Source organism: Dermacentor variabilis, chromosome 11 (assembly GCF_050947875.1).
Source record: "Dermacentor variabilis isolate Ectoservices chromosome 11, ASM5094787v1, whole genome shotgun sequence".
Classification (NCBI taxonomy): Eukaryota; Metazoa; Arthropoda; class Arachnida; order Ixodida; family Ixodidae; genus Dermacentor; species Dermacentor variabilis.
In genome coordinates, this window is record NC_134578.1 from 20,616,279 (window position 1) to 20,642,618 (window position 26,340).

General features: G+C 43.5%; 1 protein-coding gene across 1 annotated transcript in view; it reads left to right on the forward strand.

Annotated features, from left to right (window-relative positions):
* Positions 1-21,734, forward strand: part of pcx (pecanex) — a 93,742-nt gene extending 72,008 nt beyond the window's left edge. Inside the window, exons 33-38 of the mRNA XM_075674331.1 lie at positions 1,219-1,322; positions 2,996-3,146; positions 3,350-3,498; positions 4,700-5,053; positions 8,479-8,588; positions 15,743-21,734. Of these exons, the coding sequence (XP_075530446.1) occupies positions 1,219-1,322; positions 2,996-3,146; positions 3,350-3,498; positions 4,700-5,053; positions 8,479-8,588; positions 15,743-16,350 (1,476 nt within the window). The 3' untranslated portion in view covers positions 16,351-21,734. The remainder of the gene's footprint in view (positions 1-1,218; positions 1,323-2,995; positions 3,147-3,349; positions 3,499-4,699; positions 5,054-8,478; positions 8,589-15,742) is intronic.
* The last annotated feature ends 4,606 nt before the right edge of the window (positions 21,735-26,340 follow it).

Genomic DNA, 26,340 nt, shown 5'->3' on the forward strand with positions numbered 1-26,340 from the left:
ATTATTCCCGCACATCTAGCGTTTCTTTAATGAAGTCAAACGTTTTCCTTATTAACGTGCACATTCGAAGAGAAATTTCCCGTCTCTGCTTTTTTCAAAAAATCTTTTACCAAAACAGCTCGCTTAAACAAGACTTCATTTCAGAGCCTTCGTACATGTCGTCGCGTCTTGATCATCGGCTTAAGGTCTTCATTCCTTTCTGTCGCTCAAATGTTTTCTCTGACTCATTTCTGCCGAAAACCAGTGCCGAGTGGAACTGCCTTCCCCCTGCCATCGCCTGCATCGAGGAGGCATCATCTTTCAAGACTGCAATAATTTATTATGTTTTGAGTTTATCACCTTAATACTAATAGTTTGAACATGTATATTTTTTTTATTATTATTGTACCCACCCCCTCTGTAACGCCCTTCTGGGCCCTGAGGGTACTATAAATAAATAAATAAGTAAATAAATTCCCATGTGGGTCAGAGGACCATAATCACTATTTCCACTTGAATGACAATAGTGCCACTAGGTGATAGTGAACTGAAGAATTGGGTTCCCTCTTTGGTGCACTTGTGTCAGCAAAACAGAAGAACTGTCAAGTCGAACGTGGTGAGCCATCTGTCAAATGAAAGCGCAGTGCTTATGTCCGTTTGCCATTTGTGTGTGTGTCCTTTTACATTTCCAGGGCAGTCAGTAGTGTGTGTAGATTGAGAAATGAACTGCGCTGTTTATATTGTGTGTACAGTCTGATAGAAATGTCTGTTTTGCTATCAAATTAGTGGCATCACAGTTTGACACAGCAGGCAAATTATGTGAGAGAGCTATGACATGGTTTTGACAATTCTGTCACTGGAAAAAGGCGAAGCAATGCATGCGTGGCAATGCTAACGGCCGCCACGCTGAGTAGTTGAATTTGCTCAGCCTGTTTGCAAAATTTATGTTGATATTCTCAACTACCGTGGAAGTCATGTGGACTTACTTAGCTACTAGTACTTGAAGGAAAATATGAACAGCCGTCATGGTGGGTCAGGAGGCTGCCATCTTTTCTTGTATCAATCAACCCAGATGTTTTTCTGTTTGTAGAAATAGTAAAAATTGTAGCGTTGATGACCTGCCACGCTGTATGGACTTGCGTTGGTCATTTCTGCCTGATTTTTACATTTGTAAACTGGAGTGTGAGAATTGGTTACGACACATTTTGAAGGCAGCTTCGTTTTTCTGCCCTGTTTCAGAGCCTTGAGCACGATCGAAACTCTCTGGTCGTGTCGCTGTGCTTTTCGTTGAGCCTGCTGGCCCGGCGAGCTCTGGGAACTGCGTCGCACAACTCTTTCTCAAGGTCAGTGACCTTTTTCTTGGGGCAGCAGCCTTGGTGGCGCGATACAACCTTAACTCTTGTTTTCTCATCGCTCGCATGTAGGCATTATCCCTGCTTGTGTCTTTCGTATTTGCCTGTCCTCTGCATTTCATGTATTCTCGTCCTCTTATTGTTTGGTGATGTACGTGCACAAACACAGTACATATTAGTTTGATGAAGTTGACGTTCAAATTAGTTGGGCCAGGCATGTCCGGTGACCGTTTTTAAATTTGATATAAAAAAAATGTGTTTGTGGCATGAGTGTCAAGAAAAATGAAATCGGTCTTTGTGAGGAAGAAAAAAAAATCTGTCTTCACGAAAAAAATATGAAAGTGCCCGGACTGTCAGACACGCCTTTTGTGAAATTTGCCAAATCCCCGTTTTAGTTAGCTTCCAAAGAGGAGGTGTTATGGCTAGGGCTATAAAAATATTGAATGATAGAGTATGTATGGGTCACTAGCATCGATTCTAAGTAATTATTACAGACATGACTGCTACAATGTGGAGAAAGAAATTGTGGAAAGTGAAACATTGCACAATGTTAGTCAAGGTCGAGAGTTTTTTTTCTCCATATTTGCGAAGAGCCTGGTTTTCAAATTTTGTCGCCTGTTACCATGAAAGACGAAGAAATTTGAGGCAGATATCTTTGCCCTAGACAACACTCAAAATTCACGAGAATTGCTCGCGTATAGGCCTATTGTTAAATTATTAGGGGTGTGCTAATACCGAATACTAGTAGATTTCGAATCGAATCAAGAAAAAAAGCCAAATCGAATCGAATATTGAAAAATTTAAAGAAACTTTTATGCTTCCAAATTTTGTGCAAGACTTACTGCTTCACATGGTAAGGAGGCTAATCACATTACTTAGCAAGAATCTTGCTAGTTATTAGTAGCTTGGGTGCCTATGAATGAAAATGTATACTATGCATTGATAGTATGGTACAGTCTAGTATAGTATACCATAGTATAGTATTGTAGAGTGAACGCTGTATTTAAGAACTTCTTTCTTTTCGGAGTAGATGTGGGTGAAACTTGCTGATTTGTGTGTTTCCATGTGCTAATTTAAGAAATATATTCAGTTTTCTTGCAGACTTAATAACTTTCATTCAAGAAATTCATAACTTGCTTAGTGGTGAGCCAGTTACCAAACTATATACGATGTAATAAAAATTTACTAATAAATTAGATACTGAATTGTCAGAATATTGAGTGATATAAGAATGAATGCTCTACATTAATTTGAGCCAAAGTTATAATAGCATGTCAGACTTTTTAACGTATGAACCCTTAGTAACACTGAGGACAAACTGTTACATTTTGAAAATTTCTGTCAGAATATCTGTTTATGTTATATGCTTACTGCAATCTCTGGTTCGCTGCCTTTAAAAAAAAAAAAGAAAACAATTATATTGCAATAGGAGAAGTAGAACCCAAGATATCTTCACCCCAAACTGGCGACACCGCCAGAAATGCTGCCTTGAGAAAATGACACACCCGGCGTTGCTGCTCGTATGTGTGGCATTTTTTCCTTTGTCCTGTTCTTCCGTGACGTGCTCGTTTTGCCATGAATCACAAACCTACCCAAGCCTCTGGCCTTTGCAACCACATTCTCACTACCAAGTTCACGTGACTTGGCTTGTTTCTTTTTTTCAGCAGCGTGGACCTTCTGCTGTACGGCCTGCACGCACTGTTCAAGGGTGACTTCCGCATCACGTGCGTCCGGGACGAGTGGGTCTTCCAGGATATGGAACTCCTCCGACGAGTCGTTGCACCCAGCGTACGCATGGCCCTCAAATTGCATCAGGTGGGTAAACGAGCAAAGCATTCGGATGTCTTTGTCGAGTCGAGTCCTTCGGTTTTCCCTTATCCTTTTTTTGGCATGGTACGTTAGTTCGAAGGTTTGCGCACTCTCTTTACCGTGCGAGGGTGGGTCCATGTGATAAATTTCTGGCTCGAGCAATTTTTATTTATTTAGGTACCTGCTTCATAAATTCAAACGCTCTGCAGGATCACTTCCTCTCTGCTGAGTATGACGACCATGCGACTCTGTACGATGCCATCAGCAACTACGAGAAGAACCTTGTCATCTCCCACGAAGCTGACCCAGCCTGGCGCAATGCAGTACTGTCAAGCGTTCCATCGCTTCTGGCTCTGCGGTGAGTTGGTCTTGTGTGGTCGCTGTTGCTGCTGCCTAGTTTTCGGCTTGCTTGTCGAGAAGTGGTCATTGCTGAAGCACCCAGCCATTAACATCTGGGTCGAGCATTCTCTCTGCGGCTTGAGCTCTCCGAACTTGCCATTGTCTAAGATGTGAAATTCTCTAGTTGCTCGCGTCGTAAGAAATGTTGGAAAATCTTCTGATGCATGTGAGTTCTGGTAGGCGACCCTTTCCTGATCGTTACCTAGTTTAAATTGTTTCTCTTCATTGTGCAATGACATAAAGCCAAGAGTGGCATGCAACTCACCATACAAACGAATGCAGTGCCAATTCTGGATGCCGGTGACTATTAACTCTTTAACCAATGGTGTCAGTGGTTGCCCCTAGCACAAAAGTTTTTGGAGCACAAGCTCTGAAAGAAAGTAACTTTCTTTTTTTTGCCAATTTATTTCTGTGTAGCTTGAAATGTGGAGAGAATAGTATGTCCATGTGTTGCCAACTTATTGCTTACCTAAATTCCATGCTGTGGGTCAAAATGGCAAGTAAATTATCTTTTTTCACAAATTCTATGCTTCGAAAATTTCTACAGTTGGCGGTGCTTATGTCCCCTGCATGCTAGGTGTACTAGAATAACAAGGAAGCTTGAGAAAAAGCTAGGGACCGCATACTGAGCAATGAAAGATGTAGTGATAGGTGTAACTTTAGAATACTGGAAGACAGTGCTGGGAATGACAGAGCAAGCGAAGTTTGCCAATACTCTACCTGATATTAAGAGGAAAAAACTTGGTTGGACAGGTGATGTGATGCATAGAGCAGATAACAGGTGATTAGAGTAAAGGATTAGAGCAACGGGATGGGGGGCCAAGGAGAGGAAAACGCATTCAATGATGGCAGAGAGGTGGGTGGTGTGATGAAATTATGACATTTGCAGGGCCTAGGATGGGGCCAGCTGATGCAAGACGGGAATAATTGGAGATTGCTGGGAGAGGCCTTCTCCTGCAGCAGACATACGCCTAATGATGTTGATAATGATAGGCTGTAAAAAGCAGTGTACATGGCTCTTTCAAGCTTTCGAGTGGCACTCAAACTGTAATTTGTGCAATTGGGGTGCGATTGGCATAACTAAGGCGCCTGCCGCTAGGCCATCTAAGCCTGCTGCTGCCTGGCACGATGTGCCAAAACCCCGTGCTCTGATTACGCAGGCACGTCTTTGACGACAGCTCAGATGACTACAAGATCATCATGCTGAACAAGAGGCAGCTCAGCTTTCGGGTGATCAAGGTCAACCGCGAGTGCGTCCGTGGTCTGTGGGCGGGGCAGCAGCAGGAGCTGGTGTACCTGCGGAACCGCAACCCGGAGCGCGGCAGCATCCAGAACGCCCGCCAGGCACTGCGCAACATCATCAACTCGTCATGTGACCAGCCCATCGGCTACCCCATCTACGTGTCGCCGCTGACCACGTCATTCCTGGAGACGTCAGACCAGCTGTGCGGACTAATCGGGGGACCCCTCAGCATTTCGCGATTCGGCGGTGCCCTCCTGGGGTTCTGGAACCGGTCAGTGTCATTTGAATTTATTAAGTGAGGTTTGAGAAACTGGAAAGACACTTAAAGCAAATGCTGAATCAATCAAGAAGGTCAGGGTCTATATTCCCTGAAGGGTTCTTAAGCTAAAGCTGTTCATAAGACCAGATGCCAGCAGTCATGATATTGGACACATTATCGCAGAGGCCGGCCAATGGCAGAGACAACTTGTGCATGGAAAGCTTTGTGAATTTGGCCCTGCGTTACTGGAGGTGTGCAAATAGTGAAGTTAGCTAATCGAATCAAATTAGAATCTCAAATATTTTCTTCCTTTCAATGTAACTGAAGAAATGAAGCAGGGAAAGATGAAAAAACAAAACAAAAACTGATGTGTTCAGTGCAGGTGTTGCAATTTGTAAGTACATTCACAGTTTATGTTAGATAACTTGCCATAGTTTCAAGTTAGTTCAGAATGGTGCACTTTAAGCGGCCGATGTGCCATGTACATCAGCCCTATTTTATTACAGTCCAGTTTCGACAATTTCTTCTTGTGTGCCATCACTATTGGCGCTTCACCTATTGAAAGGCGGCAGAAAGTTAGGTGGGCGGATGAGATTAAGAAGTTTGCAGGGACGACATGGCCACAATTAGTACATGACCGGGGTAGTTGGAGAAGTATGGGAGAGGCCGTTGCCCTGCAGTAGGCGTAACCAGGGTGGTGGTGGTGATGATGATGATGATGATGATGATGTTCTTCTTGGCAAAAGTTGTGCTTTGAACATATCAGGGCTATAAGCTATGAAATTTATATTTAACTGTTGGAAGCCACCTCAACTGTAAGCAACACCGTGTTTGTTGTACGTGTCCCTTTCGCTTCTGTCCTGTCATTATCGTGCTTTTGCACGTCTAAATATAAATTGTCCACTTGTCCAAATTCATACTCTCTTAGCCTAACCGATCACTTTAATCTGTCCTAATCAGCAAGTATCACCAATTTGCGTTTAGCTCTTCTTTAACCCCTTGCTGCATCAATTTTTATTTTCTTGCGAAAAAAGTTAGACAAGCCTTTGTTTAGGCCATGTAGGCCTAAAAGAAATTTAACTTTTCTGAAAAAAAAATGCCTGGTTGAGATATTGTGAACCAAAGTGGTGTGTAAAATATATTATACAGCATGCAGTTATGCGTATGTGTAGTTTATGGCCATGCAGAAACACATCTGAATGGCAGATAACTTGCAAGAATGTCAGAACCAATGAAAAAGCTTCAAATATTGCTTTAAAGTAAGGCGTGCATTTATTGCAGCTCCAGCTAGTACAAGTTTCTTTAAAATTTGATGACGTCATCTTTGATTGAACAATTGATAGCTTCAGTATCTGGGCAGGATCATTTTTAGACTTTGGTTTTATGCCAACTTTTGCTTTTGCCAAAATTTAGGAACTTCAACCAACTTCAAGCCAAAACAGAACCTTTTCTCTCTTCCTCAAAAAGTTATTGGTTGCTGCTATTGTTATTAGCTCTCAGGACACGGCAAGAAACACGCCATCTTCATTGTGATGGCTGCTTGCATTTTCATTTTTTGGCCTATTCATCAGCAGTAATGGTGCTAAAAAAAAGTGTGGCTTGTGTACAAACATTATAATTTGCCATCAGTTGGCTTCTTTCGCAAAAAATCCACTCTTGGCGCCCCTTCAAAAAAATTGCCATTGTTGAACGCGGTTAAACCAAATTTGTCAAGCGATAGCACGGTTTTGCTTGCTTTGGGAAAGGACACAGATGCTGCTCGACGTAGACAGTAGCTACCGCATCTACAATTGCACCTCAAGACAACACACAGACCCTGCTCACCGCGGCAGCAGCAACAAGCGAATTGACCTGCATACTGCGTCTCACTTCAACGTGATCTAAGCGTCGAAAACACAGTGCATATGAAGCTACCAGCACTTGGCGTACTTTGTAAACATAGCAGATAATCGCTTTGAAGATGAGGCCTGCATGACTGTGCACTTTGTCCACGTCACAGATCGCTTTCAAGATATGGGCGCCCATGTGGCGTACGTTGGAGCCACCGGTAGTGGCGGGTTAAGTCCCAGTTTGACCTTGGCTGAGCTTGAAGGCCAGATTTACGGAACCAGGTGTTTTCTGGGTTTATACCTGTAGCATCAGAGCTATTGCTCTAAAAACAATACATAACTGCATGCTTTATCATTGCTGTATCATATATGATACAGCAATTAATGCTTGCCTCACAGAGCCGCCCAAATGTTGTCCTTGTTCAAAACATTACAGTAGACTGACGAAGAGCTAAAGGATACCGTTATTCTTGCGTGCCATTTTCAAAAGTATAAACTGTGAAAGTAACCTATTTAGTGCAGCAACGCTTTATATGGCATGCATAGAAAAGTTCGCATAGACCATGAAATTGATATAGCTAAGTCCAGCACTCTGACGTGCCCAGTGCTATAAACGATAAAGATGTGCTTATAGTTCGACATCATACGAGTGTGCACTTCTTTACTGTGACATCAACATCGCCTAGCGCCGTTATCAGCAGTTGCGTTCTGGCCGTGCTATGGGTAGAACGTCTATTGTGCACACCAAGTAAGAGCAGCGTGCCCTCGAAGAGCGACGACATGAGCAGAAGCAGGAACGGGCGCAAAGACAGGGGAACCCACCAATGAGCGCGCGTTGGTCGACGGGCCTGGGTTGTCGCGTAACCGCCTTCAGTCCAACGGAGAACAGCAGCGTGCCCATGAATATCACCTTCGCGAGCAGAAATGGGAATGGGCATGGTGGCGGGAGAAGGAGACCATCGACAATGAGCGGGCTGCCAACACCAAGCATATGCGCATTGCCCGTTGGGACCCAGAATACCGCGAGGAGGATAGGTTCAGCATTCAATGCTGTACATATGTCGATGTACCAACTACACATTGTCGGTCATGTATAGACTTGACGTTTGCTAAAATATCTTTCCAGCATCGTCGTTTAGCCCATGGCCGTCTACCATAGTGACCATAAAGCTACGATCACTATGGTAATAAAATAAGATAAAAGAAGGTAGAATCACGAAGTCACGTTTATGTGTCTTCATTCAATATATGTAGTGATCACCATATATTAAATCAATGTAGTCATCACTATACACAGAGTGGAATGGGACTGAATTTTTTTTTTAAAACATTTTGCATGTCGTGTGGCAAGCTGCCACCATACATTTCTTAAAGAAAGAGCTCAAAAGTTATTTCCTGTGCTACTGTTGCTTATGTATTGTTTGCTAGAAAGGACACAGGTTCCAGGTAAATATGCAAGATTATCTTTCTGTTCGATTCCGTTATATTAGAAGTAGTTGCTCTATGTGTTTCATATATGGTACACTGTTCATTCTGCTGAGGCTGTTTTCAATACTTTGATTCTTCATTGCGAGCACTTCCCACTGTGCTTCTTGTTTTTGTTGGTAGCCTCAAGATAAGATGTGGCGAGGGCTGTTCGAGTGGTGGCACGGCCATTCAGGACGACAACATCTTTGACTACACCATGGCGGGCTCCCTCTCTGGAAGCATCTCGAGAGGTAAGTTGAGTGGCTCCCGCGTCTTTCTGATGCACTGTGTCGTCACGCTTTTGTACGCTCGACTTCTTCCCTCTCCTTTCTTTCTTTTTTAATATACTTTGTCGCATATTCCCTCCCTGCTTCTACAGGTGTGTACGTAAGTTTTTCATTCCCCGCTTGTCGACAGGCAAGCAATGCTTCTTTTAGTACGCTTCGTTTGTTCCACGCACCGTTCTAGACGTCTTGCGCTGACGTCGTTTGACGTGTGTGTTCATTGCCTCGTACGCACGTCTTCTGCGTGCATTTCTGGCTCATCCCAGGCATCTCGGGCAGCGTGCGATACCAGTTTGTCAACCAAGTCGAAGACAGCGTGTAGTACCCTCTGCTGTCGCCCCTTCTGTTTTCCTCCTTGTAGGTGAATTGGAAGGTTTGTGGAGGCAGAGTTCAACCTGGCAGGCAAGTCTCAAATTAAGTAGCGCAAAAGCAAGAAATAGGGCTTCTTTCTTTTGTTTTGTTCTTTTCAATTTTCGCCTGCCCAAGGGGCCTCTCACCAGGCTTGGACATTCCAGACAGACAATTGTGGTGTGTAGATCGTGCGGGGCGATCGTGTCTGCAAAGCATTACACTGATGTATGCCGTGAGAATAGCCAAATGCACTCGAACCTTAATATAACAAGCGTGGCTACAATGAATTATCAGGTGTTGGCTTCTTATAATATGACTAATAAAAAAATCGGGCCCCTCGGTTAATACCCTTCCTTTCTCATTAATTACATAACGAGGGTCTCGAATCTGGCCACATTGATGCCTTCAGGTAGCATGTTTGGGTTTGTTGACCAGTCGCCTTCACCCAACGTTCTCGTGATGCCTGTGGCAGAAAGGACATTCCTCGTCCATTGCCAAGGTATGTGAATGGTGGCGCTGGCCAACACTCCCAGGGTTCTACTAGGAAACATTAATAGTGGATGGGGAAAAGGCGCCGCGGTAGCTCAATTGGTAGAGCATCTCACGCGAAATGCGAAGGTTGTGGGTTCGGTTCCCACCTGCGGCAAGTTGTTTTTTCATCCACTTTCATTTCCATTAATTTATCGTTTCTTTGTTTCATTTATTAAGCACAAGTAATTTCCCCTATGTTGTCCTTGGTGTCGGTGTTTGTTGGCTTCTTATGATATGACTAATAAAAAAAAACCGGGCCCCTCAGTTAATCCCCTTCTTTTCAGATATAACTAAGTAACTCTAAAATATTTCTCCCCGATGTCAGCATGCAATGAATGCATGCATATAACCAATGTTGTGTATAACCAAGATGCCTTCATGTTCTATGTGCCTTCGTTGCAATGAGGCTCCACTGTCCTCACTCAAATGCCCGCGCATTCTTGTCTTCGAAGGAGGCATAAGATATCCTTTTTTGTACTCTTATATGCTTCTATAAATTGTTAAGTGTACTTGTTTATGCATTCTATGACTTGTTACCAATCAAATAATTGTCATTGCTCTGAAAGGCCCTTAGGTTATATAAGTAAATAAATGAATAAGTAAAGATGACTTTACGTGTAGTGCTTATCTGTGTCACACGCATGCAATGTACATGCCAGTAGCGAGAACAACTTGGTTCCCACGAAATGCAGTGTGTTCTGTATATGCGCCATCCAAAATTTTTCCATACCTCTCCCAAATTTTTCATAGTTTCCGAATTTGGGCTCGGTCTAAGATTTCGCAAAAGTTGCATCAATTATGTTCTCGAAAAAGTTGAGGGTGTTTAAAGATTTTTGGGGGGCAACATTGCAACAAATGCATACAAAAAAGAATTAATTATGGTACTTTCACCACACTCGTGCGGCATTGCAAGACACCTTCTACCAGAGGGGTACTTACTTTGAATGAACTAAGACAAGTTCCCGAAGCAGGCCACATTGACAGCAGTAGAGTCACTGTGATCAAAAATGTGTGCAATGCCTTTTGGTCTCTGCTGTTTCAAGTCTTCTGCTGCCTGGCTACTGTGTCTAAAGATAAATCATCGTTAAAAAACAGCCTATGTATCCCAGAATGCTTTTGCGCTCAGGGCAAACAAAGAAAATGCCTGCTAGTCGCCCATTGTCCCTCCCCGTCCTGTCGTATCTGTGAGATTTCTAATAATATTTGAAACTGTGAGGTTGGCAGGTATGAAACTGTCCTAAAAATTATTGCAGCAGAAAGCTCCCTGAATGACCGTTAACAACTTAATAAAGCAAAGCTTTCTTTGCCTATCATCCCATTGTTTCGCCTGGTTTGGTCAGCCAGTCGGTTGGTTGGTTGCTGGTGGTCGGATTCTCACTGATTAGAGTTTTCAAAAAAAATAAAAATAAAGTGCGTCCAGTAGCAGGATTCAAGCCTCAGCCCCTGTGCAGCAGCCTGATACTCTAACTGTTAGGCCACAATCACACAAATACTTCTCTCATTCCAACGCCAACTAACTCTTTTATATGGTCACCACGTGTTGGTCATGATGACCATTTCCATACTTGGCACATACCCATGGGGGATTGCCCAAGTAGCTGGAAGTGCATATTGTGCCAATGCCCGCTATATATTTGAGATGGCACAACTATGGCACAAACTCACAATGGGGGATTGGCCAAATGGCCGAATCATTTAAAATGTATGTACCTATGTATGCATGAATTGTATGCATGTACAAGCCAATATAAGATTTGTCACATTGCATAGCGCGGGTATGCAAAATCACATGTGGGCACCAATTTCTTTTACGCCAAAGATGCAGCAATGAAATGGGCAAATTTATAGTGTTTCATTAACCTGGTTTCTGAAGCTTTCTTTGCTTCACATAGATTCCAACATGTGCGTTGGAATCTATGTATCTATCTATGAATCTATGTAATCTGCGTAATTTTTGTATAACCAATATTTACGACGGCCTGGTGAGGGGTGCTTTAAGGTTGCTTGCTTGCGTGTGTCAGAGAGACAAACATTTTGTGTAATGCATCTAGCATTGCTTTCATTACCGTGAGTTCTCACCACACACAATTATTGTCGCAGCCATGCATTTGCGTTTGGCTCATGTTTTGAGCTGAGGACAAAACTTACTCTCAATCTATTTTCTGCTCTCAACTCAAGCTGTGCAAGCGATTTAGAATTTACAGTGATGAAGGTAATGCTACACATGGTCTGCATCATCGTTGCATATATACAGCAGGTGATGGTGCATGTAAGCTTACGTATAGGGCAGTTTTAGGTACTGGTCGAGTTGCCGCTCATCATAGCTAAAGCGCTTATCAAATCCTAAACCAGCTGGACCACCACTGAGCTTGCATTAGGCCAAAGGCACAGGAATGAAACGTAAAAAAATAATGTTCAAGTTTACCCTGGTATTTCGCATCGTACTTCTCTCAGCATGCATGTGTCCTCACCACACTTCCCTTGACAAACATCACCTTCGTTCTCAGGACATTGCTGCATCGATTTTTCAGTGTCAATGCAGGGATGACATTAGATGCAAATGGCGTGAACTGCCATTTGCGTCTTGGCCTAGATTGTGACCAGTGCAGCACATAAACATTGCATCACATTAAAGTTGTGACCAGAACGGTGCATAAACATTCACATTGCATGAGATTATGCACTGCACATGTGACAGTAAAGACAGTTTTCTAGCGTTTAAGCAACTGCTTCAAGAAAGCTTTGATTCACAAAGGTTAACATGTGTGTTGTATGTGTATAATTTTGTTACGAGAAACTTGATTTGTTCTAAATGGGCAGACTTTATGTGGCATTCTATTGCCTACATTAGGTTTGTGCTTGAATGCTGTCAAATTTTTCTTTTTTTAATAAATTGCATTTTTCGACATATCAATTGATGTTGTGCAGCTTGCTACCTGTAATACATGCTTTGTTTAGCTTGGTCTTTAAACACTGACAGCTGGCTCTAATGTATGCAAACAACTGTGAACTAGACAGCCCACTGGCCTTATTTCCACAGAGGTATGTTGCCATATAGGAGGTTGCCATATAGGTTGGCAGGCATTCTCAGATCATGAACAGCAGGTTGCCATTATCCCTTAAGAGAAAAGTATATAATAGCTGTGTCTTACCAGTACTCACCTACAGGGCAGAAACCTGGAGGCTTACGAAAAGGGTTCTACTCAAATTGAGGACAACGCAACGAGCTATGGAAAGAAGAATGATAGGTGTAACGTTAAGGGATAAGAAAAGAGCAGATTGGGTGAGGGAACAAACGCGAGTTAATGAAATCTTAGTTGAAATCAAGAAAAAGAAATGGGCATGGGCAGGACATGTAATGAGGAGGGAAGATAACCGATGGTCATTAAGGGTTACGGACTGGATCCCAAGGGAAGGGAAGCATAGCAGGGGGCGGCAGAAAGTTAGGTGGGCGGATGAGATTAAGAAGTTTGCAGGCATGGCATGGCCACAATTAGTACATGACCGGGGTTGTTGGAGAAGTATGGGAGAGGCCTTTGCCCTGCAGTGGGCGTAACCAGGCTGATGATGATGACGATGATGATGGTGTTGCCAAAGGTTGTAGTTCCTTTCATATGGTTTTAATAATTTCTTATCAGCCATCTTGCCTAGTGGCCAATCCAGGCAATAGCGAAGGGTACAGCTTCCACAAAAGGCAAGCTGAATTGAAAATGAAAAGAATTATTTACAAAATATAGGCTCAATATTCCTTTAATTTCTTTTTCCTCGGCATGTCTTCTGAAATGGTGAAAATAATTGAAAAGCACATTCAAAGGACAGCTTTTCAGATCCTATAGATTCACGGATTTCAATAAAACTTTTGTTGCATATTCTTCTCTTCACTTTGGTTGTGTGTGCCAAACAGCATCACTGAGGATTTCGTAGTTCTACTTAATAATTTTATACATCTACGTGCACACTCAAGATGTGCCCCCCTCAAAAATTAAGTATTTTTCCCGATTGTCCCGTGCTTGCAAGTTGTGAATTTAGCGACCACACAGTATGATGAGGATCTCGGAAAGTAAGGGCTTGATTTTCATAACTGCCATATGGAGCCAAGGAAAGCACAGGGGAAACAGTTGTTTTTTTAACTGAATGTAGAAGCATTTGTGAATGAGAGCTAAGCTAGTGAAAGGCTGCCTCCGGCTACCTCTGTAATATGTGTGCAGTGCTTTAGGGATGTACCTAATACTGGAAGTGGGCTTTCTTACACCATTAGGTAGCCCTACAGAAGATGGCCAGCTGCTTGCTTGCAGCACCCTTGTGTTGAGGGTGCGCTTGCAAACAGCGAGTCATGTAGCCAGGAAGAGATGGTGGCAACATAGATTGGCATACTCACCCACGGGTACACCAACTCCTACTTGTTCCACGCTCTTTTCACGGGCATTACATTGAGTGTTAGTGAATGACAATGTGTGTACATAATTATGGCAGTGGTGAGTTCGAGGAGACGCGAGTGTAAACAGGAGTGTTTGTTAACGAACGAAAGCCAGTGATGCTGAGTTTGTTTAGATGAGGCCATGAATCCTTAAACTTAATTTTCAAGCAGATTTCGTTTTCACAGCTGGCCAGCAGTGTTGGGCCAGTGCAAAGGTGTAGCTAATTTAATCTCTAATCTTTAAGCTGCTTTCTAGGGGTCACTGTGGGCAGTTGTTTGTTTGCTTGCTGTTGAAATGGGGGTTGTGTTGTTTCCAAGTTTGATGTGATGTTGCTCTTGACCTGTCATGTTAGCATAGTGGCTGTGGGGTTTTTCTGCCTTGCATATGCCTAGGTCATGGGTTTTGTTCTTGGGCATGGCAGCCCCCATACCGATGGGGGTAGAATGCAAAACCATGTGGTATGCTTCGATTTAGGAGCAAGTTAAAGAACTCCATGAGGTTGAAATTAATCTAGAGACCCCCACTACACTGCATCCCTTATAGCCCATGTATTGCATTTAGGATGTTAAACGTCATGATTTGGTTGGATTCTGGGCATTATTGTATGTTCTCAAAAAAAAAAATTTCCTTCACAGCTGTATGTCAGCAACGCTGTATGAGTGAGGGCTCACACCCTTTGAAAGTATTAGGGATCTGTTTGCTGGCTCACACCCTCACTCGAATGCAGAAGCAATGATGCATTGTTGTTGCTTTACCAGCATGCAAGCTACATACGTCGGAGCACTACGGCTTTGGCTTTCATTGCCTCAGCCATACAAATTCGTATGTGACCTCCTAAAATGTAACATGAGAAACAAAAGTTCTGGAACCCTGGATACAAAAAAAAGTGTAAGTAAGGGGTCATCTATCTGAGTGAGGTATGCGCAAGACAACTTTTTGTTTTGTGATTGACAAATGCATTTCAAAGCAATAACTCTGGATTCTGGCTGTTCTTTGATTAACATTTTATACTAACCTCACTAGTGCACTGTATTAAAATGGCTGTGTAACTCCCCATAGCAGTGTCACTCTGAATATTTATTCTGGGTGATGTTCTAATGACTAAATTTTGCTGGTCTAACTCCAAAAGGGTCAGGAATGTCGGGGACTTTCTTTTTTTAAGTGTTCATTTGTGTCCAAACAAGGGAGACTTCTGCCTGGGGCGACTATTTTGCCAAAGATCTTGTCTTTGCCGTGAAAAAGACAAGTCCTCTTGTTGAAATGGTGGCATGACCCAAGGCCATCCGTTGTTTGGCCAATGTTCTTGCAAGTTTTTCAAAAGAGGAAACTTGCCTTCAACCCCAATGTAGCACCAGAAATAGGCATGAAGCTACTTTTGGGTGCTACTTTTGGCACAGATAATAATTGTCTCTTTCAGTGGTGACTTTTCATTTAATTGTGCCATAGGAGTTAGTACCAGTTGAGAACAGTGGCAGTATTTTCACGCGATCACTTTAGGGGATGTGACCACCTTTGTGAAATTTAGGCACAAGTCTGCACCAGATGCATGTGAGAGCCTGCACAAGGTTACAAAAAATGCAGCCTACAGTGTTGCTCGCACTTGGCAAAGATGGCGAGCTTGGTACAATGCCTTGACACAGTGCCTGGGACGCTGTCAGCCACGTGTGCCAGTGTTTTGGTGCAGAAGTGATCGCTAGAGAATACTATCTCTAACTGTTCAACTAAACAAGGGTTGGGTTCCCTTGGAGAAAAAGAATAATAATAAAGAAAAGAAAGCAAAAGAACCTTCTCTGTGCTTTTTCTTGTTTCATGCAAATGCAGCTCGCCGCAGCCACTCAAGCGGCTCGCATTCGGTGAGCTACACAGGGACAGAAACTGGGAGCAGTAACGGCGGCGGTGGCGGGAACAGCGGCGGCATCGGTGCCGGACTCGACCAGGGGAGCCGCAGCGTCGGCCGAACATCGGCTTCGAGCAGCATCGGCCGCGGGAGCACATTGAGCAGCCTCGGCCGTAACAGCACCAGCTTCACGAGGACCTCACTCAACAACCTCACGGTGTCGTCCTCGCTCGTGTACAAGCCTGGCGGGACGACACCCAGCAGTGGCGTGACAATCCTGAGCACCACGCCGTCGAGGCAGCAGCACCAGCCATTCATCGTGGAGCAACCACCCCTGGGAGCGGCATGCTCGGGACCGTTTGTGGTCGAGGTCACTCGAAGGAGCTCGGCTTCGGCGGCAGTGCCCCCTCTTTACTCGGGAAGCATAGCGGCAAACATACCCAGTCTCGCAGCAAACCTGACCAGTCTTGTCAGCATTGCCGGAGCGTCATCGGTCGGCATTCCCACAAGCATCGCCACTACGGCTGGAAGTGCCCTCCGGGAGACAGCAATGGTCTCCGGTGTGCCATCAACGGAAAAAGTCAACATCTGAGCGAGTTTTCAACGCCCTGTGAAGGGAGGCCATCTTGAAGCATCTTGCATACTTTTGCTTATTTTGGTGAACAAAGCCAGGCACAGCGATCTCGCATGATTCTACTGCCACTGCTAGATGCAAGCAATAGGGCATTCTAGGAGATGGCACTGGCTGCTGGACTGTCATAACAAAGACGGTGTTAAATCTGAGTCAATGTATGCTCCCTGGGTGTGCACATGCTCAGTCAGTAAACGAGGCAAGGTGATCGCAATTCTGTTACCATCTCGGATCGTCACTCCCAATTGATGCTGCATGGAGGAGTCCGGCCATGCTGTCCCCACTGCACTTGAGAGTTCAGCAGGGAAGCATAGCCAGACTTGCTTCTAACATGACCACTCTCAGTCAGCATAGCCGAAAGTTCGGCCACCATTCCGACCGATGGGCCAAGCGGTTGCGACAGGAAGCGCTCCCTTACAGAATGCCACAGTTGCCAGACTGCCGTCAACAAAGTCAGCGCAATAGTCAATTTATGCACTTCAGGTGGGACGGTGATTTGATTAACTTGTATGTTCACTTCTTTTACTTTGTTTTTCAGTGGAGACGAGCTGTGTGGACCTTTCGCTTCAGCTGCCACTGCAGGCTTACTTTACAGCTGATGGTGCATTCTGACAAGAGTATATATATATATATATATATTCAGTGGGATAAGCCAAAACCTGATTCACATTTGTGCACAGTGGTTAAAGGTCAGACATACTTTGTACGCTTTCACTAAACGCGCCGAGTGTTGCAAGACCCATGGACCCAGAAAATCCCCTCTTGTGGCACCCTCATGGACTGACCTTTTGAGTGCTTTGTTGAGAACCTGCTGTAGCATTTCCTCCATAGCGGCCCGACAATTTGTCATCGTACCTGGGAACCGCATCTCTCTTTTTGTGTGATGGGTCGAGTTATGCCTCTAGTTTTTTAGTGAGTAGAAAGACAAGGTAATGCAAGTCATGTGAGCCTTGAACCTGAATTGATGGGGAGGGAAGCCATTTCCAGCCACAACTGCAAAGTTCACTCTGCGGCGTCCATGTTATCTTTGTGTGTGTGCACATGTGTGCATGTGCGTGCATGCCTGTGTCTCTACGTTGTACTGTATTGTCTGTGATGACCAACAGCGTTACAACTATGTACTTCGTCACAAATAACAGTGTTACCCATTATATTTTTTTTTGTCTTGTGTAAAAATCACATTGTTATTCAAAGTTCTACTGTTGCGGTACTTCTGTTGTGCTTTGTGAACTTGCTGTTGATAGTCCGTCGCTTTCTTAGGTTCATTTCTTTCTCACCAAAAACTGTCAGCCCAAAATGCATGAATTGAAAGTGCGCTTGTTCACATTGTTTGCGCTTGTTTCAACGGGAGATAGTTTCAGCCGTTGTCGTTGGTTCTAACTACTTAAAGTGTGCATTCGTCCTGGTGCTGATGGTTCCTTGTCATCCACGTCCTTGTGGCTTGGTGTGAATGTCCGCATGTGCTGCCTGCTTGTTTGTGTTCTTCTCTTGCTATCACTGTAAGAAAAGAAGAACACCCTGTTTTATACGAAGCCACACCCTGTGAGGCTTGTTGACATACTGATCTGCATTAGTACTTGAACCGTATTCCTTCCAGTTACAGTGACAATGTCTTAGTTGGCTCGTCTGTTGGCTACAATGGGAAATGGGCGGTGAAGGTTTGACTTCGTTACACAACTTGCGTTGATATTTTCGGTGTGGCGCATTGTGCGCCCTCTGCAGTGATACTTGGGCTATTACAGGCAATGTTGCAAAATTTCATGAGCAAACCTGCCTTCAATGCCATAAGCATGGCAGTTCCGTGCATGCCTTGACTTGAAAAATACTGTTGATTTGATCTGTTTAGAGGTGTCCTGGTTCGTAGTCTTTTTAGGCTTATAATTCAAACCTGATTGAGTGCAAACATTATCAAGTATGCACATCCTGTAGGTTTAGGTTCAGTGTGTATAAGTAAATTGTTAAATGTAAGATAAATCTAAGCTGCCATATTCTTCAGCAACTCGCTGCACTCAAACAGTTATTGCAATATATTTTGAGATATTATATAGTCAGTAGGTAACACTGATATTCCGTTCAGACTTAATAAAACCCTCTTTTAGTGTAAGCATTATTCAGCAAGTGCATCTCTTAGATTTAGGTTTAACTTCTAGATTCAGTACATACCAATATATTTGTTAAACATTAGGTAAATCAGAGCTGGACATGTCCTTCCACAGCACGCTACACTAGGAATTCATGCAATACAGTGCACATCTGGCACTGTTGGCAAATTGCACCAACAGAGTTACGAAAAGAAGTCATCGAAGTGAGTTATTCTGCAGGCAGGCTTGCTCAAGGAACTTTGAATATCTCCAATTCGCAATATGTACCTGCTTTCCATGCAGGCACAGATAGATAGTATATATACTGTGCGCATGCCTGGTGCTCCTTGCGTCTCATTTCTGGACATCGATGTATCGAATGGCTTTTCACTTTCTAGATTTCAGTGATCTAGCTGCAGGATTATGTCCAGCTGCATCAAAAGCTTTCTTTTGTTGGTGACGATGGTGTTCTAAAAGGATGTTTGGTTGTGGAAGCTCAAGAGATTATGGATTGATGCTGAACAGGTTAGCTGCACTGCTTTATATTAGCATTCACATGCATGTTTCTCTTTCTGTAAAGACTTCAATGAGTTAGACAGGTTCTGTTGAAAGGCAAAAATGGTACACTTGTTGAATGAATTTGTTGAATCGAATGGCACAGCCCTTAGTTATATTTAGGTGTTAGAGTTTGCAAAGCTTCTTCAATGTTTCGTCCTCATTCTAAGATGTTAAAAGAATTAGTGGGGTGCAATTAACCAACTGTAGAGGCAGCAGCAACATTTGGGCCGACTTATTCAGTGAAATTTATATTCAGCATGAAAGAACACATTCAGCTGTTTCTGTCAAACTGTTTAAGAACATAGTAATGTTGAAACAAAGCTTACATTGATGGCATAGAAAATATCAGGGGACATATAGATGAATATCTCTCTTCTAAGTGAGGTAGCAAAGTGGCTGGCAGCTTCTGTGCTGTTATTATGATGATAATGATATGCGGCATTTAATGGTGCAAGGACCAGGAATGTCCGAAGAGCACCACGAATAATTGGTATTACCTCAGCCCAGCCTGTACAGTGCAAATGCTGGTATGCCTTTATGATGATATACTTTTTGATGGCCTTGCACTGTAATCTTTCACATCGTAATAATACGAATGACTACGCATGTCAAGAGCGCGATATGTAAGCATTGCACCCTTCATTCTCCTCAATGATTTCAATTTCGTTGCCGGTTTTTGTTTCAAGCGTATCAAAAATGCATTTTGCGTTCTATAGAAATAGTCGTTGCAGGGTGAAGTGAGTGAAGCGCTTTAGTGACTCTTGTCGCGATATTAACGATGATTCCATAACCTTTTTAACGGCATGAAACATGAAGTGGCATGTAGTATGTTGAAAAAAATAACCTAGGAACTTGTATATCTTAGGCATGTAATTGCATGACGCTTGCTTAGTTACATGACCAGCTTTATGTGTGCTTAGGTATCTTTATATATGTGGTTCTGATCCCACTACAACAAAATAATTTTGCCTCTTAACTGAATTATGGCGGTCTAGCATTGTAATTCTCTGTTAGAAAAGGGAAACGAAAAGTGAGTATCACATGATCGAGAATCAGGCGCGACATGGCAGTCGCTAGACAGAACATCTTAGCACTTATTGTCGGTGGCTGTGCAAGCTTAACTGAAGGTAGCAGCCATTATTTACTTCAATAAAGGCTCTCGCTTTTACCTTGTTCTCGTTTAGCTCATCGTCTTGAATTTCCATCTCCCGCCTTCCCTGTGTTTTCCCTGAAATTCAAAAAGGAAACAACATAATACGAGGAATGATCTAAAAGTTTTGCAACTTGCATATCAGGAAAAGTGCCAGACCCTGGAAAAAAATTTAATTTTCAACATAATCTCCCCTTGAATTAATGCACTTCTCCCATTTTCCTGGAAGGCTTTTGATACCTTGCAAAAATAAAAAAACTTTCTTCCTGGTTGCCAAGCCACTCCTGTGGCGGCAGCTTGAAGCGAGTTCAAGTCATCAAACTTCATTCCCTTGAGTTGTTTCTTCAAATTCGGAAATAAAAGTCACTCGGGGCCAGGTCGGGACTGTACGGTGGGTGGTCCAGCTGTTCGAAACCACACTCTCGAATGGCAGCCTGGGCAACATGAGTCCTGTGAACCGGGGCATTGCCATGCAGGAGGTGGACACCTGTTGTCACTAATCCTTGGCATTTTTCCACAATGGCTTTGCATTATTTTCAAAGAATGTTAAAATAATATTCGCCTGTGACTGTCCTACTGATTTCAAGATACTCAATGAGCAGGATCCCCTTCACGTCCCAAAAAAGTGTCACCATCACTTTCCTCCCTGAGCGTTGGGCCTTCGAATTTTTTCGGGGGAGGGGACCCCAAATGCCTCCACTGCACAGACTGCTGTTTGTTTCTGGGTCCCACTGATGCAGCCACATCTGATTTCCAGTCACAAGTCTGGAGAAAAAATTTTCTGGACCGCTTGAATAGAGGTGCAGAAGTTCCCTTGATGAATGCAAGCGGCGGTGTCCATCTTGTGCTGAGAGGTTCCGTGGCACCCACCGTGCCGGGACCTTCGACATACCCAAAACATCGTGGATGATAGTGAAAGCCCTGCCATAAGAAATTTTCAATTCTCCCGCAACTTCGGACACCTTGATTCGGCGATTATTCATGATGAGGCTCTCTGCTGAGGCTGAATGGTCCAAATTGGTTGAAGTGGGTGCCCGCCTTGTCCTTGGGTCGTCTTCTGCGTGCGCGCAGCCATGTTTAAACTCGCTGAACCACCAAGTCACTGCAGCATGTGAAGGACATTCGCTGCCATACGCATTCACCATCCTGCTGTGGATTTCTTTGGCAGAACTTCCTTCCTTGCGCAAAAATTTGATAGCGCTCCGGTACTCGAGCTTGAAATCGTGGGAGAACGCAATGTTTGACTGACTGATGCAGACCAAGTAACAAACTGGAAGGCTTGATATTCAGACCTTGCTAAGCTGCAGAGATGACCTAAACAAAAGGTAGAGAGAGATCACTGTCAGATATTTGGTTACAGCCAAGTTGCAACACTTTTTGATCTCCCCTCGTATCTTGGCTCTTAATCGAAGCTTTCGCATCACCGTCATGCGCTGTAATTCTTCTTGTCCTTTTTATTTCTCTTTCTTGTTCATAAATGCAATGTATTTATTGTTACTGCGATAAAGATAACGTGTGGATCAACATGGCATTCATAAAGCATACTGTGACTCACAGTGACATGGCTTGTTTACGGTGCTTATTAACTGTCCTGGACTTCACGGAAAGCACAAAAGTGATGCGTACAAGCTGTGAAGTAGAGTGCACATTACCAGTTAACATATTAAAAGGCTTTTTGTTAAACCTGTTCAATATTACCAGAAATTACTCCATTGGCTCAGTTGCGCAACAACAGTACCAACAGAAGAACAGGCAGAGCGCAAGCAGACCACGCACAAAGAACACCAAGGGAGCGCCGAAACAGACTATGTGGCTGAATGCCGCTCTCCTGTATGAATGACAGTTTGCGCTTTAATCACGCAATATAGGAACGTTCCGTGCATTTCGAGCAAGGATGTTGAACTGTAGAGCAACATATTACCATTTCACTGCAGTCAGTGCGCTTTGTTGGCATACGATCAGCTGAAATTGCCAGCAGCAAAATGCCACTGTGTACATTCCAATGCGCGTGGCCGACTGCCTATCCGCACTAGTGCGGTAATGGTGCCACCGCCTCCAGTTCAATGTCGCGGCCAGTACCAACAGAAGCTCTTAAAAGAGCACTTAGGAACAGCATAGTTTTTCACAACAACATTACTAGGCAGAACCCTGCGTGAATATTTTATATTGACAAGTTTCTTTTTCCATTCTTTTCATCTGTCATGCCGAATGACCAATGCCCTGCTATAATGGCGACGTGGCTCCATCCAAGCTATTAACGAAGAGCAAAAAAAAAAAAAAAAAAGACCACTTCAAATGAAATTGTTCATTAGGAAATACAATCATTTGTGCTTTGGTTGCTTCGCTGCAGTTAAAATTTTTAGTAAGTAGATCTTAGTACAATTTCACTTGGCTCTGTTTTGAAGCCACGCTGTAGCTTCATTATTTTTGTGTTAGCTTCTGCTGTTTTGCATGCACGCCACAAAAATGATTTTATGTAATTTTCATTATGTGATTGGAGCGCAACCCTCAAGCATGCGCGTCCCTAAATGTAGACAACCTTCAGACAGCAGCGCTAACCACAGGTATATAACATTTAATGATCTAAAGAAGTATTTTTCTCTTCTACGATGTGAATGCAGCGAAAGAGAAATGGTAGGTTCTGTAGTCTCTGTGAGCTTCAAGATTTTAGGAAGTCGTAGGTACACTTGAACCTGGAGGGAGGAAGTTTATGTAAATCCATGTACTGCCCATGATTATCCATGCCACCTGGAATGTGAATATTCGCCTGAACAATACTGGTGATGCATGCAGACACTAGAGATAAAGCTGGATTATTTTTAACACAAAACTGTGCTACTAGTGTTCACCCAGCGAAATTTACTGCAACAATGCCAGTGTTCTGCTCGCATCCTGTTTCCTGACGCGGCTGGTTAATTATGGTGACCAATTATTTTCGTGCTGTGGATGTACATGGGACAAAGATGCAAAAGCAAGCAGCTTGTGCAATCTTTTTTAAGTTGCTGTTTTCTCTGTTTTGTTGAGTGAAAACTGTATGCTTGGCGGTGCTACTGTTCACTTGTTGGAATTTGTCGAAAGGATACCATTGTTTGGCCGACCTTCCATTCAATGTTGCAGCCGATTAGTGGTAATTGTAATTGGTAAAAATACGGTGAATTTGAGACACATCATTTGCACAAGGTACCAGTTCACGCAAAGTATAACTTTTATTCGTTTTTGCTTTGTTGGTGCGAAGCTCTGTGCATAACACCGCTTCATTTCACCCACTGGAAGTCATTGTTAGAAAGCCAAGGTCTTGCCAACACCTTGTATGCTCATGCGGTTGGTTAATTGTGGTAATTGTCATCAGTATTGGGCAGTAATGGGGAGGGGCTCCCAAGTGCACAAGATACCATTCATGTTTATTTATGTTTCTCTCTTTTTTTAACTAGCGTGAAACTTCATACTTAACACTAAATACTGTCATATACTGGAACTCACCATAATGCCAATGTTCTGCTGACCTGTTTGCTGAGGCATCTCGTTAATTTTGTTAATTTTTATTAGTATTATGTAGTGTATGTAAAGAGCATCAAGTGCACAAACATACAATTCACAACGCTTGCTCGAGCTTTTCTTATTTATTTTTAAATTTTTTACTCTATTGCCTCAAGAAGAGCAGTAACCGCAGGTTATCGGTGCTTGTAGGTCAGCAGCAAGAACTCGCTAGTCACCCTTTTAAATACACAGTAGAACATTTGACTGATGCCCCTTTCCAACAGGTACCAGTTGTACATACTGTACAAAAAGAAATAAAAAAAAGGTCATCGGCCACTTTCGTTTTGGAAGACGTCCAGTAAAGCTTAGAACAATTCTTCAAGCATGTGATACGGGACACATTGTACATAGTTCTACCCTCATTTCCGGCTTTGGTTCTTAATTGTGTAAGTGTGTGTGTATGCTACCTTGTTGAGCTCCTGTGGAATGGACTTGATTCCTATTTGCGGTGGTGTTAACAGTGTCTGTAACAGTGGTCAGCAGGAACCGGGCTCTTGTTCTCCTAGTCTTGAACTGAGGCACGATTCCTTCTGCTGTACAGCTGACTCTTGTGTGATTGTGTCGTGTGTATTCCCCTGGGATGAAGTGGCTGAGATGCTTCTAGCTTCAAGCGTTTTTCTACTGATTTGTAAGTTGCCGTGGATGAATGGGTTGAAGAGGTTTTCTTCATATTCTTATGTTCCTGGGGTCTAGTACCTTGAGAACCCATCAGTGCATTGCTTTTTGTATTGCCTATTAAACTATCAATACAAAGAAGGCGTCTCTGTGTTCATTTATTTCCTCTGGTGGCAAATTGCAGAAAATACATATCAACACAAAAATGATGAAGACGGAGCTCGAGCAGATGACACACGTTCTAGACTGTTTGCTGGTCTGTTCACATAAAATACTTGAGATCGTATTTTTTGCTCACAATATTGTGATGCTTTTTCCAAGAGGCGAAAAGAACAACTAAACGTGTCTTGGGGAGAGCTATGCATACAAATTTTTTTCCCATTGTTACGCATGCATGGCAATTGCTTTAGGCTGTTGGTTTCGGGATGTTGCACAACTAATAAGTTAGGTCATGTTTAGCCAACCCCAAGTAGCAGGTCAAACAGTCTACTTCTAGTTCCTACAGGAACATCTAGGTGGCTTGGCACTATCTCACCGGGTGTAGACACCAAACAGATGGCCCCACATTGCCCCGGAATTTATGTGTACCAAGATACCTGGCATAAAATGATGTGCAATAACACCTGCCTGCCGGTCCCTTCCCCCACTTAATTGCGTGAACTTTATTTTTGTCCCTCTTGGCATCACTACAAGAGCTGCATAATGCCCTTGCAGACAAATCATGGGCAAAGCAAGATAACTGACGTTTCCAGCTAGAAATAAATTAGTCCAGGTTTGACTAGGTGCTCTCGCATAACTTATTTTACGAAATTCCAGATTTTATGGAAGTTTTTCTGTTCCCCGTCAACTTCATAAAATCTGGATTCAACTTGCAAAGCAGGGGTGGTATTCTGTAAGAGTCCACCGAGTGGACTGTCCATTTCGGCCGCTGCGGATTGGCTAGGGCCGCTCATCTCCTCCTCTCTTGTACAGCTGCATCCAATCAGCAGCGGCCAAAATGGACAGTCCACATGGTGGACTCTCACAGAATACCCCCCCAGTTACATAGATAACACGTCACAACAAGAGTGATATGTTTGTAAGTCTGTATGACGGCACTTGTGCATAGCTTCCACAGCACACTGTTTTTATTCATGATCAAAATGATAATGAAGGCATTACGTACTTGAAGGACAAGGCATACAAGCGTGGTCTGACCTAAACATACATTACAGATCTAATATATGATGTCACAATTCTGTTGGTGGCGCAGGCAAAAGGCCAGTTCACTGCAATATGAGCAGAGTAATACTTGTATTGTAATACCTAAGTATTCTGCTGTATAGTGTGAAGCAGTATCATCAGGACCGCATGAGACAGGGATGAACACCAACTTCGAACCAAGGTTTTCAAATTCGTGACGTCGCACTTGAGCACTGATTCATTTTGGTCATGAAGTTGAAAAAGTAAATCTTCAGCCGTTTTTTCTCAACCAAGTCGGCCCCCTTTTTTTTTCACATACCCGGAAAAAATTTTCGGAGTTCCACCCGAAGGGCGAAGCATTGACAGCAATATCAAGTTTATAATGTTACGTACGGACTCGTCGGACGGTGTTCTAATGATAAGCGGGCATGGCATGGCACGTACGAGGCAGCAAACAAGTCATCTGCTGCTGGGCAGAGGGGACGGTGCCCTGGCAGTATGGAGGAAGGAAAAAGTTGGGAGAGAGCACTACGTCACGCAGCCAGCCTTGGCAAGCAAACGCTCCCTGACGAGCATGTCGCAACGTTGGCTTGGTGAGGAGCACCGCCTGGTGCCGTGGCAGGCATCGCACCTTAATGGTGCACGAGATGGTCGGGAAAACCACCGGCGTTGGTCTGCACCCAGTGAAATATTGAAAAAACATTTACTCTCGGTTCCACTCAGACCATGCATAAACGTTATAGCATGCGTGTGCACAATGCTCGTGGCAGCAGCAGCAGGGTGAATGCGGTCCTGGAAGCGTTGAAGGCGCCTCCACTTCAATTCGTC